The 18,707-nt window shown below is 36.9% G+C and overlaps 1 protein-coding gene across 2 annotated transcripts in view; it reads left to right on the top strand.

Annotated features, from left to right (window-relative positions):
- DENND1B (DENN domain containing 1B) overlaps positions 1-18,707 on the top strand; it is a 151,797-nt gene that overhangs the window by 77,322 nt on the left and 55,768 nt on the right. For both annotated transcript variants that reach the window (XM_032192540.1, XM_032192541.1), the window contains 3 exons: positions 1,159-1,212; positions 3,983-4,093; positions 17,946-18,046. In XM_032192540.1, the coding sequence (XP_032048431.1) occupies positions 1,159-1,212; positions 3,983-4,093; positions 17,946-18,046 (266 nt within the window). The remainder of the gene's footprint in view (positions 1-1,158; positions 1,213-3,982; positions 4,094-17,945; positions 18,047-18,707) is intronic.

Raw genomic sequence — 18,707 nt, 5'->3', positions numbered from 1 at the left:
CAAAACAATATATTGGAATATTAATTGTGCAAATGCTATGATGTTTATGGGATGCCTTTTTTAAACCAGTCTTTTTTATTTTTTTTACTATTACTTTTTATTTAACTCTTGCCAGAAGACTTTTTTTTTTTTTTCCTGTGGAGAAAGTTTTAGATTAAATGCATCAAGCTGGTTTAATAAGAGCCTCCTACACAGAGTTGATAGAATTAATAAATACATTTTTTTCTTGCTTGAACAAAAGACACAATATCTTACTTAATGTTTTAGTGTATGCTTTTCAAGTTTGACTTGAAAATGGACTGTTTGTGTTAAAAATCGTCATATAGCAGTGCACAGCTTAAGGAAAACAGATCAAGAAAAATGAAAAAAAAACATTAAAAGTAACAGAAGATAAAAATTCAATAATTATCACATTTGCTTAGTATGCACTTAAGGTTTTTTGTCCTTCAAGATTTAGACTAATTATGCAAAAACGTCTTAAAATTACTGAACTAAATCCATGTTTGATAGCTACTAAGAGCACTGGATTAATGAGAATAATTTAAATTACATCTGTTTTCAGTTTAATCTATTTTATATTTACATTCTGAATGGCCTCAAACTAAGATTCTAAAATTACTAATGTATTTCATAAATGATTGTGGAATGTCAAGCTGTCAGACCTTGGATTTCTGTTAGCACATTTTTGATTCAAAGATGTTTGGAAAGAGATAAGAACATATATTTAGTAATAATATTTCTATTCTATTTAATTTTTATGTAAATGATTTTTTCTTACCCATTCTAAATTTACATTTTGTCCGTTAACATTTTTTTTTTGTATTTGCAACTTTAAAATCAATGCTTAAGCTAATCAATGCTGTTCTCAGGCTTGACTTAACATTTAAAGCTGTTTTAATTTTAGTGTTATTTCAAAACTGCAGCACAGTGATTTGTTCCCTTGGTTTGTCTGCTATGCTAACCTAGAGATTGTCATTTCATGTTCTGGTCTGCTTAATTCTTTGTCTAGTAGTGGTAAGAATACTGTTGGAAAAATGGCTATTTGCTTAAACAATGATGGGGTTGGAAATCCTAAATGCTGGAATGCTGGATTTTTAAAGAAATATTTTTTTGTTTGCTGTATACATAAATTATTAATTATTTTTCCCCATTGATTAGCACTCGTATTTCATTACTCCTGATATAACTGGATTGCCAACAATCCCTGAAAGCGTAAGTATGCAGTTTCTTTTTTAAATATTTAGGAGAAGTATAAATCTCATTCTGTGGATAGGGCTGAACTCTGCTTTTATCAATAGGAGATTTATTTTTTTTCTAGGACTGTTTTCAGAATATGATTAATGTATATTATTATAACCTTTAGCTAGTAAGGTTATTGTTTCATTCATTGTTAACCAATATGAAAGCATTATACAGGGTATTTTAGAGCACCACTATGTCTGCCTTTTGTTCATAGCTACTGTTTGTTTGCATTTATGAGGATTATATATGCAAAACATATTCTACTACTAAAACATATTCTGCAGCTAGTGTTGTTTGAATACCTGCCCTTTAAACAGTGCATTACTAAGCTGCAAATTCATCTATCAAGACATGCAGTTTATTTTTTTTGTGTAAGAAGGCATGGTTTCTGGCTTTCTGAAAACACACTGTACCTGCTTGCATTTGGGTGGTAACCATACACCAGTCACAGGTATTATTGTTACTTTTTTAATGAAGATTTGCATTCGGTGGCTGATAAATCCTCGATGGTGCTGCCAGCAGATTCCAAATGCAAAATGTCAAACCCTGTCCTCTATAGTGTGTTTAGGTAGAAGCTACTTAATTAGGTGTTATCCAACTTTCTGCTTTTCCAGTTTTGCATTGTCTGGAATTGAATATGGTTATCTAGATTTGCATTTTTACACTTGGACACAGTGACTTCCTCCCAAAAGCTAAACGGTTCGGTAGCTGCGATGGGGTCGCCGTAGTACAGCACCACACCGTCCCTGGGGTGCAGGTGGGACAGGCAGGGAAGGGCAGCAGAGGAGCCACGTGAGGACAGGCTGGGAAAACCCAAACCCAAGAGGAGCATGAGGCTGCACCTAGCAGCGAGGAGGGGGCAGCTCAGGCTTGGGCTGAGTGGAGATGCGTGGCCTCTGTTGCAACCCAGACAACTACAGGAAGGTGCTGGATTGAGAAGAGAGGACCCATATTGCAAGGGCTCTTGGGGCAGGACAGGGATTCATTTGCAGCTGTTTATTTTCATTGGTTTCACCCCATAGACTGAATTCTTCTATGTGTAAAAAATCTCTTATTCAAACTCATTATTTGGGCTTCTATTAAAGCATAGCTTTAGGGATTAGGAGGTGTTTTATATGTTCATCTTGAAGAAAATGGGGGAAGGTTTCACTTTGAGTCTCTGGCTGATCAAAGATCTTACAGTGGTGTTGCTGTGGATTTATTCTGCTGATTCCGTGGGAGAAAGGAAAAGTAAATATCAAGGTGCCTTCCTATATTTCCTTATTTTGTACTCTGCTTATGGAAGTCCCATCCTTCCAGAATGATCAAAATGAATTGATACTAATGGAGGGTAGGACAAGTAGGCAGTTGAGATGTGGTAATTATAGTAAATCAGTAGTAAAATGGCTTTTCCTTGTTCTTTGTTGTAAGTTTTACAAACTTGAGGAGCAGTAACTTTACAGCTGTAATGCAGAAATAACTAACTGACTGCCTCCCAAAGCCACATTGGTCTGTACAAGATTGCAGACTTTTTTACCACAGCTTTTGCAACACAGAATCAGCATATCATTATCAACTAAAATGTTAAAAGGTGTCCTAGATAAGTTGGACTCAAATTATTGTGGTGCATCAGCCGCTGACAATCAGTTAAAGGTAGCACTTGAAGGACCACAGTTTCTTTCTAAATGCTGTGTTTGTAGCGTTAAAGCTCTCGCTTTCATCTCTTCCAAAAGTTTATGCGGCACGGACCAAGAATAACTCTGTACTCCGTGGCTTTGAATTAATAATCCATTTGTGAATTTATGTGAAACCGGTTCAGTCATTGGATCTTCTGTCATTTCTTTTCAGTAACTTTTTCACTTAATATTGAAATGCATCCAGAAAGGAGGTCAATGTTCTGATCATCACCCAGCCTTTCACTAAGGCTAGGTTTTGCCTCAGTCCCTCTTTGTATGGATCCAGCAGGGCAGCTGCTCAGCAGCAGCTCAGATCCACGCTGCAATCCCAACCGTGGAGGGCAGCGAGCCGGGGGTGCTGCAGGCCACAGCCGCCTCCCGGCCCCGTGGCACAGGAGTGCTCATGCTCCCCTCTTGCCTTGACCCTGCTCATCATACCCACGCTGGTTTTTGGGGCTGTAATCCTGTGCTGCCCTATGTCGACACCACCTCTGTGTTTGAACTGTGAATAAGAGGTGCTGGTGGCTTTACTTTTCATTAAACCCCATAGAGGTAGACCCAATACCTTCTAACAGGGCTTCGGGTTGTTGTTGCCATTTTTTTTCCCCTCCCAGCAAGCTGGTTTGCTGGACTTGAAGTAGAATAAAATGTGTTGACTTCAGGAGAGCAGGCAAAAATATTACAGTTTTATTCTCATAACTATGATAGAACAGTTATTGCTGTGGTGGGGGATCTCTTCCTGGGTTGAAGTAATGGTTATCTTAATAGCATATGTGGCTACTGATATATATTTCTTATTTCTTCAGATTCAGAAATAATATAAATTGTAATACAGAAGCATAATCAAATAAGCAAAATAATAATAACTTACACCAAAGTTAGTTTTCCATTGGTTTTAACACTCAGTCAATTATTTTTAGAGCATTTAAATTTTAATGCAAAGTCATATTTTTAATATATATATATATGGTTTTATTTAAACCTACTAATTCTACTAATTGGTCAAAATTTTTGTAAATAATATGTGAATGTTCCACTTAGCCAACAGTGCTGCTATATTGTTAACATCTTCTTTATTTTAACAGAGAAACCTTACTGAATATTTTGTTGCTGTGGATGTGAACAACATGCTGCAACTTTATGCCAGTATGTTGCATGAGAGAAGAATCATTATTACCTCTAGCAAACTAAGCACTGTAAGTACTTCACACATCTCCTTTTAAGTAGAATATATTGAACGTTTCACAAAATGACCTACAGACCTTTGTGGTTTTAGATATGTTCCATGTGTACTTATAAGACAATATCTACATACTTTTCTGATATATGGTTTTAGTCTGGCTCTTGAAGTACAAAAGTCTGATTTATATAAGACCTACTCAGATACATTAAGTCAGGTTAATTATTTTTCTTATCAGGAGATGAGAGTTCTTTAACTCTCCTGAGTTCATTTCTGTGCCTTCTAACCTAAAAAGAATTCTTAAGGGCTATTATAAGATCTTTATTATTCACTTGTGGCTTATTCCATTGGAGCTACTTGAAAGAAATCAAGGGGGCATAATAATAGCTGCTATCCTAACCTGGTAATAGGTGGATTCATCTTTGTTAGAGTGGTTTGGGAGTGCATACTGTAATAGCTCTGATTTGGAGCAGCTCTTCAGACTTATAATAGCGTACAACTCGAAATAGCTGCTGCTGCTTTTTTTTTTTTTTTTTTTTTTATTAAAGGTTTGAGGGTACTGTCCGCATTTTTTTTTTAATGCCTGCTTTAGGCTTAATAAGAGTGTTGCATTTCATTTTGAAAGTATATCTAAATATTCAGGCATTATTCTGTTTTACTATTTGCAGAGTCTTATGTGGCTTTAAAATACCCTGTATTTTGAATATATTCACAAGAATATACTTTGCATTACTATGAGACTGTCACTTTATAACCAACTTTTGTCATAGAGTATACTTGTACACAATCCTTAACCTGTTGTGCTCAGTCATTAAAAATACTGTAATTTATATTTTTCAAAAGTACCTCATAAAACATGTTTTTTAATACTGTTTCTGTCGTGGAAAGTCAATGTTCTTTTCCTGAACATGGCTCATTCTTCTACCAAATAAATGAACAGTTATTATCAACACACAGGGACAAGGTTGGATATAGTACTAAAAACTAACATTTTCAAAAACTTGTAGGTGCTAATTTCCAATATATACGTGTGGTGTGTGTGTATATAAGGAGTGAAAATTTTTGGACTACTTATAGTGGATAAAATCACTTCAAATTCTTTTGAGTTGTATAACTATTTTAATTTAATTTAATTTTATTTTATTTTATTTTATTTTATTTTATTTTATTTTATTTTATTTTATTTTATTTTATTTTATTTTATTTTATTTTATTTTATTTTATTTTATTATTTTTTCCAAAACACCACAATGTTAGGTCCCTCAATCTGTAATCACTGTTGTAGTGAGGGGATGCACAAGGCCAGTACCTCACCACGTGGTGATTTGCAGAATATGGAACTAAGTAAGTCTGTGATAATTAGAGAATGAAGGAAACCTGGGTCATATAAGCAGAGGCCAAATGATCAACTATAAAACCTAAAAAGCAGCGTGTGAATGAATATAATCAGTCTTCAAATTACTGGGCTATGATGTATTTTATTAGGCACCAAAGATTTTACTCTATTTTATGAAATTTCCATATTCTTTTTATTTTTTTTCTGTGGAACCGTCTAGTTGAAAATTTAGGCTTTACAATACAATAATATCCAGTGGGCAAAGACAATTTCAAGGAAAAGCCCTTAGGAGAACTTATGGCAATGTGGCAAAAGCATGGAATTGAATTTTTTTTCCCAGTTTGCCAGTTTGGGACACAGCTTGGTATTAAAAAAAATGAAAGACAAAATACTCCGTAAAAAACCTTCAACTGTAATGATGCCCCAGTCAAACCTCTTTTACTGCTCCGGTAGTGAGGAAATAGGAATCGCGATGGCAGGTCTGTGCCTGTGGAAGATTGGTTCTGTAGTTGGGCATGCGTCAGTCTGCCTCACAGGATTTGCAATCATATTCTCAGCCTACATTTGGATCCTCTTAAGACTTGTTTTTGTTAGGCTCAACATCTCAGCTGGTCTCTGTTGCTATGATATGACAAGAGGAGAGACAGAATTACACTGTGCTGATGCAGACTACCTTATTTCCATGGTCAGATTCCAAACTATTTAGAAACAATTACAGATTAACAGATGTAATACAATCTTTGTGAGAAACTTTCATTTCGTTTAGAATTCAGCTGTTTATTCCAAATCTTTTCATGAAGTAATAGTCATCACTGAAAATAATTTATATTAATCTCCTGGACAAGGGTAGGTAGTGATAACAGACTTCCATAATACCATTTGGATGTCCTGAGAGATGTCACCAAGCTCTAAGTGTGAGTAGTAGACAGCAGACCAAGTCTGAATACAGAGAGCACATCAATTTCACTTCCTTCTGTTTTTAGTGTGCTAACATTACGTAAGGTATAGTTAAATGAAGTTACTGCTGTGTCATGTAGCATTTTTCCACATAGCACTTGGTAAATTTTCCCTTACACCAGTGAGGTATGGTCAAACAAGAGTAGAGCTGGCTTGTCAGGAGCTTCAGTGAGAAGGTACTAAACTCTTTCATACACAGACCAAGAACTATGCTAGGCTTGCCTCTTTACAGAACAATATAATTTAAAAAGCAAATTAATCACTTCTTAGTGAAGAATTCAATTAAATAGCCAAGAAGGATTAAATATGTTTTTTTGTCACAAGATATTTCTTCTTCAAAATGTTGGAATGCTTAATATAATACAAATAAGCAAATGGAGTATATGTGAACATTGATGTGTGCTAGCTTTATGCTGTTTTGCTATTGTGGGTACAAAACACAGCAGGCTGGTACTCTGTGTTGCAAGAGATGCAATTTAATATTCCTAAATTGCAGCTTGATACTTAGAAAGATAATTATTTCAAAAACGGTGCTCTCAAGTACAAGTTTCTGTTAAGGGAGTTGTGCCTTATCTTTGGGGCTAACTGAATACCAAGTGTTTATGTCAGTTCACGAAGACTGGGCTGTGATGTCACCTTCCAGTTATCAGCTCTGTTTCGGTTCACTATCTCAGGGCAGTGACTGATAACAAAAAAAAAAAAGAAAGAAAAAAGGCATAATTCAAGGCCTTGCTTAGTTTCTCCTCACTGTTCTTGAGGGAGTGGGGTGGGCAGGGAGGAGAAGAGTAGAAAACCATATTTAAGTCTGACATCTCTGTCTTATGAATTTCATGCTGTCATTATATTGAAGTATATCAGTGCAGGGAGAAAATGAATGCTATATTTAAAAAGGTTTACTTTAGTGGAAGAAGGAGAAACAGAAATAATTTACCATTTTCAGCTGTTGTACAGTGTTTTTAATTAAAACAAAAGATAATCAATTTATCAATTTATCTAGAGGTGCTCTGATTCAATTTTCAGCTTATATTTTATTTCAGCCAAGCATGCATCTTCTCACATTTACAATCACTATGTATTCTTTACATCTTTCTTTGAACTGATTTTCTATGTTTATACCCCCCTTAAAAACTCCTTTGGTGGACATCTTGGTCTACTTGCCATACCAATTACTACAAAGATATAAGTGGAAACTTCCCACTGCTCCTTTCTGTCGTAGCTTCTGGGTCATTATTTGCCCTAACTGTTGATTCTTTTATTAGCTTGACTTTCCAACCACTTTAATAATGTGATTATCACCAACCTCACAGCTTGCTTGAGGCTTAATGTTAGAGTGAGATAGATTCAGCTAGCCTGAGGATTATGTTCTGTAAGATCTGTTTGTAGCAAAAATTACCATTTCTGCTTTTGAACAGTAAACTATAATAGAGAAACAAATCATATGACTTTGGAATAAATGAATGAAACAAAGGAATTGATTTATTCACAGAGGTGGCTGTTCATTGTTTCACTTCAACTGTAAAAGGAAGACCTTTGTAAATGTCATACTGTATATTCTTATGCAGCACCCATCACAACATCTGCATGTATTCTTGTTAGTTGCATGGAGCTGTAAGAGTTTCAGTACAAATAATTTTTTAATTCAATCTACTATCAATTATTAAAGTGCCGGGGAAGGCTTTTGCAGGAAGGCTGAACTACAGCATTGATTTTATGCATGCTGGAGGCAGGCCCTAGATGTTGAGGCCCCAAGTGCACCTGCTGTGGTAGTCTACCAGAACATCATACCATACTCTCATGTATTCAAAGCAAAGGAATAAATCATGATTTTACAACAGTGCATCAGTTGACTTATTGCTGTTTTGTGACCGGAGGTAGGAAGGATTGCTGTTTAAAGCCATGTCATCAGTTCTCAAGTCACTCAAGCATGAAAGCTTGTCATATGCCTCTGTAATTGTACCTCACCAGCCTTTCTCTAACTAGTCAGCTGGGGCTGCGCGTTTTGTCTCAAACACCCGGCTGGCCAGTGTCTGACAGGAGCTTTCTCGTCATCCTGTCAGTAGTATGTTAACTAGAATGTATCTTCTGCGGCCTGCAGTGGCAGGTGGAAAGGATGCTACACTTTAAAGCAAATGTCTAAACGTTATCTCCTTTTTGACCAATGTTTGTTTTAGGTAATATGAGTCTGATGTGTTTGAGAGCACTGTGGCTGCAAAGTTCTGCTTTGTGCTGGCTGCAGGCTTCACTGGAGCTCCTTGTAAAAAGGAACATATACATCAATAAAAGATGCAGACCTTTTTTTTGTGTGTGTGGTGAAGGAGCACTGAAAAAAAATTTGCCCACAACATACATCTGTGGAATTATTTTTACTGCTGCTTATATTGAAAGAGACCTTTCTGCAGTTCCACTTGGTTGCAATAGTTAGTTGGTCTGAACAGTAGCTGCATATTCCTTGCCTCTGTAGTCTTGCTGGGGTACTGTCACGCTATCTGTGCTCACTTGGGGACTGGGAGGTTGAGGAGGCTCCTTGGAGAATGTAATACAGCTGAACAGCTGTGAGGGAGGGCAACACCCTCCTTATTCTGACACATTATCTTTGTGCCTTGCTTTGCTCCTTCTGCATCTGACCTGAAATCCAAGATTCTTAAGTTTATTCCAAAATCCATATATCCCAAGGCAGTAATATCATCAACTGAAACAGAAAACAACTCTTGGGTTTGTCTATTTCTTGCACTTCATTTAAATCTCTCTGTGGTATATATGTTGCAGATTGCTGGATATACTTAGAAAATCAGCCAAGCAGTGCTTTGTGGCCAGGCCAGATCGCTGTGTGGTTTTGGAGTGCAGTGTATGTTAGTGTGAAGCTTGGAAAGACAGAAAGCTCTTTTGTATTTTTTATTTGAGTTCAAAGCTGGCTATTTGTGGAGCTGTTTCTCTGGCGTAAGCTAAAAGGCCAAAACAGTGGAAAAATTGGCTCCATACAAGCTCTCAGGTTGGGGAAAACAATGGTATTAGGTGCTGTCATATATCTTAGTGACAGCATCACGTTGCCTTGTGCTGGGGTTATATTCCCAGTTCTGACTGAACCAAACCATAGCATCCATTTTTTCATTGTACACTGCAGTGTGGTTGCAATTTTATCTAAAAATGTACTTGTGAAGTGTTTGATTCTTTTTAAATAGTACTGTCCCAGTAATGCAAAAATTATAAATTTGAAATTAAATTATTATCTCGAATTCCTTTGAGGTAGTACATACTGGGCAGAAATATGCAAGGGCTAAATGTAGTTCTTGGAAAACAAAAAGTGGGTAGGAATGTGTCATTAACTTGCAAAGCAGCAGTTATTCTGCTGATACTCAGCTCCTGGAAGCACTGTTAGAATTCATTTTGGAATAATAGGTCACACAGATCATTTGAGTAGATGAAGAGTGGTGTCCCTTAATTTTTAAAAGTTCAGGTGTAAGTAGTCTAAGATACCTTGCCCGGAGGTAAGGTGAGGTCAGCTGGACAGGGTGTGTGCTGTGGGTGCAGCTGAGGCCCTGCTAGGACACGGGCCCGCCGCCTGCTTCTAGCAGTGAAGTGAAGGGAGCAGGGAAGGGAGGCATCAAAACTGAGCCAAGCTCAGGAACTGGAAAGCTCTCCCAGTCCAGAAGTTCAGAATACCTGCTGATTGCTGTTGCCACCTGTGTGCAGAATTGTATCACTGGGTTTCATTTCAATGAAAACAAATACTGTAACAGGAAAGCATACAGACTGGCATACAGACTGATTTACACATTGATTTCAAAATGAAGTTTTAAAGTTTTTCACTCCTTAGCACTTTCACAAAAAGGAACAAATCCAAGATGAAGGTATGAGGCAAGAGTTGCTTCTTCTGATTCATGTAATCTTTGGCAATTCAGTAAAAACTGCCAAACCAGAATGCCATGTAGAGCTGGAGCAGGCCCTGCTGTGGGCTTTGACCCTCCAAGAGAGGCCCTTTGAGGTTGGGCTGCATGGGAATGGGAAGTGAAAGGGTCTGCAGGCTGTTGTGGATGGCAAGAACAGTCTCAATCCCCTAAACAAACAAACAGAAAACTGCAGATGTCATCGTGATTGTGTGAAGTGAAAGATGTGAAGATGAGTTACTAAAGAGTATTTGAGTGTAATACCAGCTCTCTGGTCTGGTGTGCCATTATGGCAAGGTTTCTCCTTTTTCACTAACTGCTGCTTTATTCCCCCTCCTCCCACGCAAATTCACCAATGGTGAGATGAATTATAACATAGTCAGTGGTTATCTCTAGTCTTGCTTGCAGTAAATAAGTTGTCTGTCAGCTATTCACAAGGAAGCTGTTCCCTGCTGCTTCTTAATTAGTGTATGGCAGAAGAACATACCACGGAGTTACTCCGGGGGAGGAAACATTAATAAAAATTATTTTCCTGGAAACTTTCCTTTCAGAACCAAGAAACATTTGCAGAACTCCCTTACTTTACAGGAGGGTAGCTCTTCCTCCACAGAGACAGAGTCATAATAGAGGAGGAAAGAGGGGGGGAGTTACAAGATGGTCAGAAAAGAGAGACATAAAGATGTATAGGTTCATGTTCTTCTGTCTGTGTTTTTGTGAGACAAGGAGATAAAGCAGTTAGCAAATAAATAAATGACAAAGTAAGAATAAACAAATCATCAAGAATATACAAGATGAAATGAAAGAATGAGGAAACTGAAATTATTCAACATGATGTAAAGAAGCATAATTAGTTATAAGATAAATGAATATCAATAGGAGATATGTTAACCTAATCTGCAATGTGTTAGGAATAAAAACTGACTTGACCAAGTTTCAGATGTTTCATTTTTAACCTAAAAAAAATATTACTAAAAGCCTTTGTGAGATGATGAAATTGAGTAACTGAATCAAGTTAAGTGGCTTTATCTATGCCAAGCACACCTGCTTGGGTATGTACATACCTCAGATAATCCATAAAAGCACACGTAGGTCCTTAGTGTAGGCACAGGATGCCAGTGGTATTCGTCACGGAGTCCTCACCTGTCTACTACCACTTCAATTTTATTTTCTGTTCAGCTTCCATTATTGAGAAGCATGTCATTCCTGGAGCCATAGGCAAGGAACAAACCGTGTCTGAGGTCTTTTCTTTTCCCTTCCAAACTAGTGCACAAGAATGATGCCATAATGCTGCTTTGTGAATGAAGAATAGCAAGAAAAGAATGAAATTGATTGCATATGAAGTGCTGTCAAATTCGTGAACAACACTCTTCTTTCTCTTCCCTTTCCTTCCTCCAGAATAAGGATAAAAAATAAGTGAATTAATATTAAAACAAAACCAAAAACCAAGATATATGCAGTTTTTTAAATGAATGTTTCTTTCCCATATTTTGGTTTCACAATGGATAAAGTGAAAATTTTCATCTGTGGACTGGAAATACATTTCCCTTTACCTCTCTCCCTTATGTGATTAAGGAGCACTGGGGGCTTCATCTTGCCAACAGGAAGAAAATGCATTATGGCTCATTTAAGGTCTTCCCTTTTTTCTTCTTAGAGGTTATAGGGATGGCAGATGGGAAACTGTTAGCCAGAAGCTAAATTAAAAAAATGCCTGAGAAATGCCTTTGGTTCTCATGGCTTGGATAGTATATTCTGGTCTCTTTTGTTGCTTTTTTTTTTTTTTTTTTAATCGGTGATTTCTGTCCTCTTCCAAGGACAGCAGAATAGATGAACGTGATGATTTAGTCCAACTATTTATTCTTTAAAGCTGGAAAGGGATTTATGCTCTGTTATAAAATGGTCAAAGCAAGGGCTCCCTTCCCACTATTAATTTCCAGCAGTCTTCACCTACCCATTCAAGAAACGGATGAGAAAATGACTTTTAGCAGAAGCATCTGTTACAGGTTTGGGGCCTGATTTTGTTCTTGACCAAACAAGATTTAGATACGGAAGTCCCCTGTGACAAAGCTGATAATCTTAGAGTTGTAATAAGGTAGAGGAGAGGCTTCCTTTCACCACTACGGCTGTTCCTCTGAGTGGTTTCACAGTAATTCTCATACACTGGGAGTACTGGGATAGCAGCAGTAAATGCTGGGCAAGGCTGATGGTAGCTACTGGAATAGGGATGGTGACCCTCTATGATTTATTGCTATAGGTACTGCTAAGTAGATGAGTTAATTAAACAGTATCTTTGGCATCTTTCAACATATGTGTGGTCAAGACAGTGGGAGGCAAGCAGTTCTTTAGCCCAATGGCTCTGTGAGGGAGGAGGGAAGGAGCATACCAGTACCCATTTCTGGACATGGTGTTGACAGAGATTGACAGTGTTTGAGGGGCTTTCAGGAAGTGGTTTTATCACAGTAATTCTTCAGTTACTTACAGTAGATTTTGAAGGGCTGTATGGTATCACAGGTTAATTTTACTTTAGCGTTTTGTCGAACTTCTGCTGCCATTTTTGGCTTTCAGACAAGATTCTGCTAATCAGATTTTGCGTTTCTAGCTTTTGCACTGCGGCATGTGCAAATCTGGTCACCTGTGCTCTGCTTCTCTTTCTACCTTTAGTTACAGAAACTACTTCAAATAAAATGATTTTTATAGATAGAAAGTAAGTGTCAGGCAAAAGAAAATATCTTATGCAAGATATTGAATAATTGTTTTCATGTTACTTGTTGAAATTTTGTAAATAATAGGTACCAAGTAGACATAATAAGCAAGTCTGCAGAAAATCTTTCTGTTCTGGACATGCTGTAGGGTTCTTAGCAAAAAAAAAGACTACTCATTTTAAAATCTACAGCCGAAAGCTTCATTGCTAAATTGAATATTGAATATTGTGTGCAGCAGATACATGCATCAGAATTATTACAGCTACATGAGAGATGTAGCTGGAGAAGCTGCAGTCTCCGTGTTTCCAGGAGCAGATAAAGCTGCTTTAGTTCAAAGCTTGAACTAACTGTTCAGACTGCTCCTGTTCAGCAGAGTGTAGATTTGGAACAACAATTGTTCCTGAGCAGCTGCTTACTGCCATAAGGTGGAAAGGAGCTCCTTGTTTTAGTCTTGCTGCAAGTTCATAGTAATCAATTTACTTTCACTCAGTAATGAATTTTGCAAACAGACTTTGTAATGTGTTCTTCCACTGTTTGGAGAGACAGTATTATCTGCCGGCACATAGTTCTCACATGTTTTTTTCAGGAGAGAAAGATAAAATTATTGTGCTGGAATCACTGCAGAGCTCCAGATAAAACACCGCATGCTTTTCTTGCAGGGTGATGAAAGCTTATATGGTTATGCTGACTAGCGCGTCTTAGTAGAATAGATCAGAAACAAGCTGGAACTTTGTTGTACTCAATGTCAGTAAATTCATTAACTAGTAGAATGGGAAAGATTTTTTTTTTTTGTGTGTGTGTGTGTCCTATCAAAATGCAGGGTTTTAAATTTGTATTTTTTATTAGAAGATGTGTTGAACACTGAGAAGTTTTGTTAAAAGTTGTTTCTAAGCTAGCTGAGATCCACTGACTTGAGTTATGTAATTTAAAATCCCTTTGTTTAAGACAATTTTTTACCCCCGCCTATTTCCACCAATTTTTAAAGCCTTAATTATAATAAATAAAAGTTTTAATCTAGAAGAAATTGTTTGAAATGAAGAAAAACAGTCTAAAAAAATTAAAAATATTGGAAACATTAAAAAAATCCGTTCAATGTTGACAAATGGTTTTCAAGAGACAAAAGCTTTATTTAAAAATTGCCAGCCCATTTTATTATGGTTTAAAACACAGCATTGCTACGTGTTTTCTTTCCAGTGCAGTGGACTGTTGAAGCGTATCTCAACATCAGTCGCTGCATACTCAAGTTGTGTAGTGAGCTATCAAATATGCAGTAACTAGTCCATGCAGAAATGTTCTGCTGCATTCTTAAAAAATTAAGATTTTTTAACAAACCGCAGACTTTGGCAATGTTATGTTTCTGTGAATACCTAAAAATTTAGCAAATTGTATTGGAGAAATGCTTTCTCTTTGTATATGCAAGCTTATCTGATCTCCAGAAGTAGCTGGCATAATAGGTAAGGTTGTACACAGCCTTGAAGATGACCTTATTATTTAGGATAACAACTATTTGTCTTCAAAAAGAGATTTTTCTAATCTATGCCATTTCTCTTAAAAATGTGCTTAAAGGTGGATTGTCAATACACAGGCTCCAGACAAATGCCTTTTTCTCTAAGTAGCATAAAGATCTCACCAGTCAGACTTCTCACCACTTGGTCAAGCAACAGATGCTCATTTCTGCACCTTGGAGCTTGTGCAGCGCTGTCTGCCTTTCCCTCTCCTCCTCCAGCTTCCCGCAGGGTGCCTGCTCATGCTCTCGCTGGCTCTGCTCCCAAGTGCAGCTGCTGTCAGACATCCCCTCCCCAAATCTGGTGGTTGCCGTTATAGACCCCTGAGAGCCCATGCAAGCAGTCGGGCTCTACCTGCTCCTGCATGCTTTTCAGTTCACTTAAACTGGACACTAAATACTAAATACTTAGGACTTGCAGCACTATTCAGAGATTTTTAGTATTCCCCCTTTTCTTCTATTTATAACTGCAAGTAAGTATGACAATTAAAAAGTACGTTATTAAAATAGCTAATGCCTTGGAGAAATGCAGTCACTGTTGAAACACTAAAAAACGCAAAAAGAAAATTTACCAGAAAGTGTGAAATATTTTTATATGAAATCTACAATTATCATATCAGTATCTGCTTAAAGGCAGAGTTGGCACGGTATTAAAAATGTCACAGTTTGAAGAGTAGCAGTATTCCTTAGCTGCTTCTGTTACAAGCTGTATACACCAGGAAACTATAAAACATATTAATGTCAAATTAAAATGGTTGGACACCTACCAAAGTAGTGTAGATGGAAATATTTGACGATTAAGTAATCAACTCTTTACCTTACCTCCTAGAAATGCTAAACTTTAATATATATATATATATATTTTTTTTAATGTTACATAAATGCCAGTCTGAATGCCATACCAAAATACAGATTCTAAAACAACAGTTAAGAAAACTTCAAATGTTTTGAATGGACTTACCTGCTTCCTCTGTTAAAATGAGAGCTAAAATATAACGTGGACATATGCATAAGAGAGAAAAATATTTCTTTATGCAAAAAGTATTGTCATGTTAATTCATAATTTATGAATGCCTATTAATAGGAGGAGGAGGATATATACGTTGGGGGATCTCCCATATAACTCTGCGCTCAGCTTTATGGCAGTTTGTGATTGAAATACATGCTAATTTTTGTATCGTGGTTTGAAATTTATATACTCTAAAGAGCAGTATGTGGACACACAAATTTCTCAGAATGGTTATGGAATTACTAACAGACCAAAAGCCATAATATTGAGCTTGATTTGTGCTATCAGTTATAAGAGCTAAACTACAGAGAAAGAGGATATGGAAATAAAACTCATAAATCCCACTGTGTAGAAGAGGGGTAAGTGTTCATTTATTTCATCCCCCAATTCAATTAATTCTTAGTAACAAAACACTAACTATTAAAATAGCCTTTTTTTGTTAAGTCTAAAGTGAGAGTAATTGCAGCTGTTTGACGTAAAGCTAGGAAACAAAATGTTAAGCTGAAATGAGCAGTTTAAGTACGGAATTATGATATCCTTGGCTTTCTGTAGCAGAGCTGTCAGGCTCGGGCAGCGCGCTGGTCAATAGTGACATTCTGCGTGTCAGTGAGCAGCCTCTCCTGATGCCTTAACCTGCAGTTCACACATTGCTGAAGCTCCAACTGTCGAACATTCAGGTCCCCTGGTACTACTGCAGCTTCCAGGCTCTCCTGACTGGCTCATGTTTCATTCTTTGGCAATTTGCCCTAATGATATCCCTCAGGAGCTTTCAGACCCTCTTCTTTTCCATATTTAATCGTGTTATATTAATCTGAGTGCTGAGCAAACTATGCCGCACAAATTGTAATTGTCTGTGCTTTCTGTTGCAGTGCTCTTATAATTATTTTTTTCCTTTTTAGTGTAAAAATATATATACAAAATTACAGCATAATTTTTATTTACAAGACAGCCTGGGTGTGAAAGCTTTAACTGCTGATCTGTTCCACCAACAGGGATTTTTTTTTCTTTCTGTAAAATCCATAATATTTTAGCACTTGCTGTATGGATAGGATTTACATTTTATTTTTAGCTCTTCGTTTTGCTGCAATAAAAGTACATGTCCAATAAAGAGCAGTAATAATCAAGTTAATCTCAGATAGTAATTTTGTTGTGATATAAAGCATTAGGACAGACTTGTCTTCTTCCATAAGCTTGGAGTCTTCTGCATGGGGCATTCCCTTTGTGTGTACTGCTATTCACAGACTGAATTAGATGACGGAGGTAAGTAAAGCAGAAGGACAATATAGCATCAATAGCACAAATTGTTCCCTGGGTGTGACCTGTTGTGCCCTGAAGAGATTGTGTTAAGCCTTATGGTTGGGTTTCATAAACGCTGTTTTGAACACACTTCTCGTCCCAATAGGTCCAAGTTTTTTTTTTTTTTTGTTGTTTTTGTTTTTGGTGGTGGTGGTGTGTTTGATTTTTTTTTTTTTTAATTTTATTTATTTATTTTTTTTTTTCGTGTGTGTGAGGTTTCCAGTGTTTTATGTGCTGGATATAGGCTATCTTGTTTTGAACATGGGTCTTGGTATTTTCTCATTCCATGGGCTCTGTGGCTGCTTAGTAACATAAACAAAATTGAGCAACTCCTAACAGTAACACAGTGTTTGAGAGATCAAATCTGAATTCTCTGTGTATTGCAAATTATTTCGTTTGCTCAAGAACTGAAGAAGACCTAGTTACTAATCAGTTCCGTAGTAGTGCTTTTTCGTTTTATGTTTTAATTTATTTATTTGAAAACAAACCAGCCATGTCCACATGTCCTTTTGGAGTGGTGAGCAAATTGTAACACTTTTTCTCTTGGTCAAAGAGTCTTCATTTTCTGGTGATGTTAGTGCCAGTTTTGTTGCCAGTTTCTGTTTTGGGGAACTGAGAAGAGGGGGATGGGCAATTTTGGAAACTTGTAATAAAGTTGTTTTGCTGTCACAGGGAATATTCACTTAGATTTTTTTTTAAAGGTGGTTTGGAAATAAAGATAGTGACAGAAATAGAACTTAATCCCACTGGAGTGGCTTCGTGCAAGACCAAATCAATTCAATTTGTTCTGAACACTGGAAATGTGGGTCCCTTCCCCTGCCCTTCCTGCTCAGCAGAGCTGGGCTGCAGGGGCATGCTCAAGTTCTGCACGTTTGTGACAATAGCTGGGCTTGTTGGCCGTGATAAACATCAACAAGTGCATGCTTATTTTCTTCTTCAGAAGAGTCAGCAGGGCTGACTTTTAACTGACTTGTCCGTCTGACTTTTTGCAGATGTTGTACTTGTATGCATATATTGTTTTTTTCATAGATGCATTTAAGTAATTAAAAGTAATTCAAACGGTATAATAGGCAGTTTGGGGATGTTAAGGTTCTGACATGTCTAAAAATTAATTTAAGATTCTGTATTTTTATTTTTCGTATTACTTTTGTTGCCAATTCTGTGTGTGCATTTTTGTTTTTAGTTAACTGCTTGTGTTCATGCGTCAGCTGCATTGTTGTATCCAATGTATTGGCAACACATTTACATCCCAGTGCTTCCTCCACATCTTCTGGACTACTGCTGGTAAGATAACTAACCCGTTATCCTCACTTCTGAGATTTGTACCTGTCTTATAGTTCTAAGTAACTCACGAAAACAGAAGCTACTGATGTGACTGAACGTGCAGGTTCCAGTTTATGAAAGCACTTAAGTCAATGCTTAAATGATTATGTGAACAGAGATATTTCAGCATGCCTTTACATTGGTTTTGAACTGGTACCTTCAATTACAGTGCTGATTACTATCAACAGAGCATTTAGAATCCTGTTTATAGTAACTGGTCATGTTTTATTGCTATGTTCAGTAATTTAAATGCAAGTGTCTTATAGTTTTCGTTTATTTGATGTTTACTTTAAATTGAGGGAGATGATTCTGGTACAAGCATTCAGAAAATACTGATGGATGTTTCTGGAATCAAGCCTTAGTAAACATCTCTGTTTCTCTTAAGTCCAAAGAAAGATTTAATGCTTGTACTTTAGGCCAAGACAGGTTCAGGATTATATCCAACACCTTGCACAAATTGCTTACAATCTCCTTTTGATAATTCCAGATATTTTTTTACTGTAAGAACTCTTCTCACAAATACTTCTCCTGATGTGTTTCTGTTCACATGACAGGCTTCATGTTTTTGGTAAATTCTTAAATTGGGAAAGAAATGGTCACTTTTTGAGTCACTTCTGGTCCT

Source organism: Aythya fuligula, chromosome 8 (genome assembly GCF_009819795.1).
Source record: "Aythya fuligula isolate bAytFul2 chromosome 8, bAytFul2.pri, whole genome shotgun sequence".
In the NCBI taxonomy this organism is placed as follows: Eukaryota; Metazoa; Chordata; class Aves; order Anseriformes; family Anatidae; genus Aythya; species Aythya fuligula.
The sequence above is the reverse complement of the archived record's forward strand: the minus strand, read 5'-3'. Positions and strand labels throughout refer to the sequence as shown.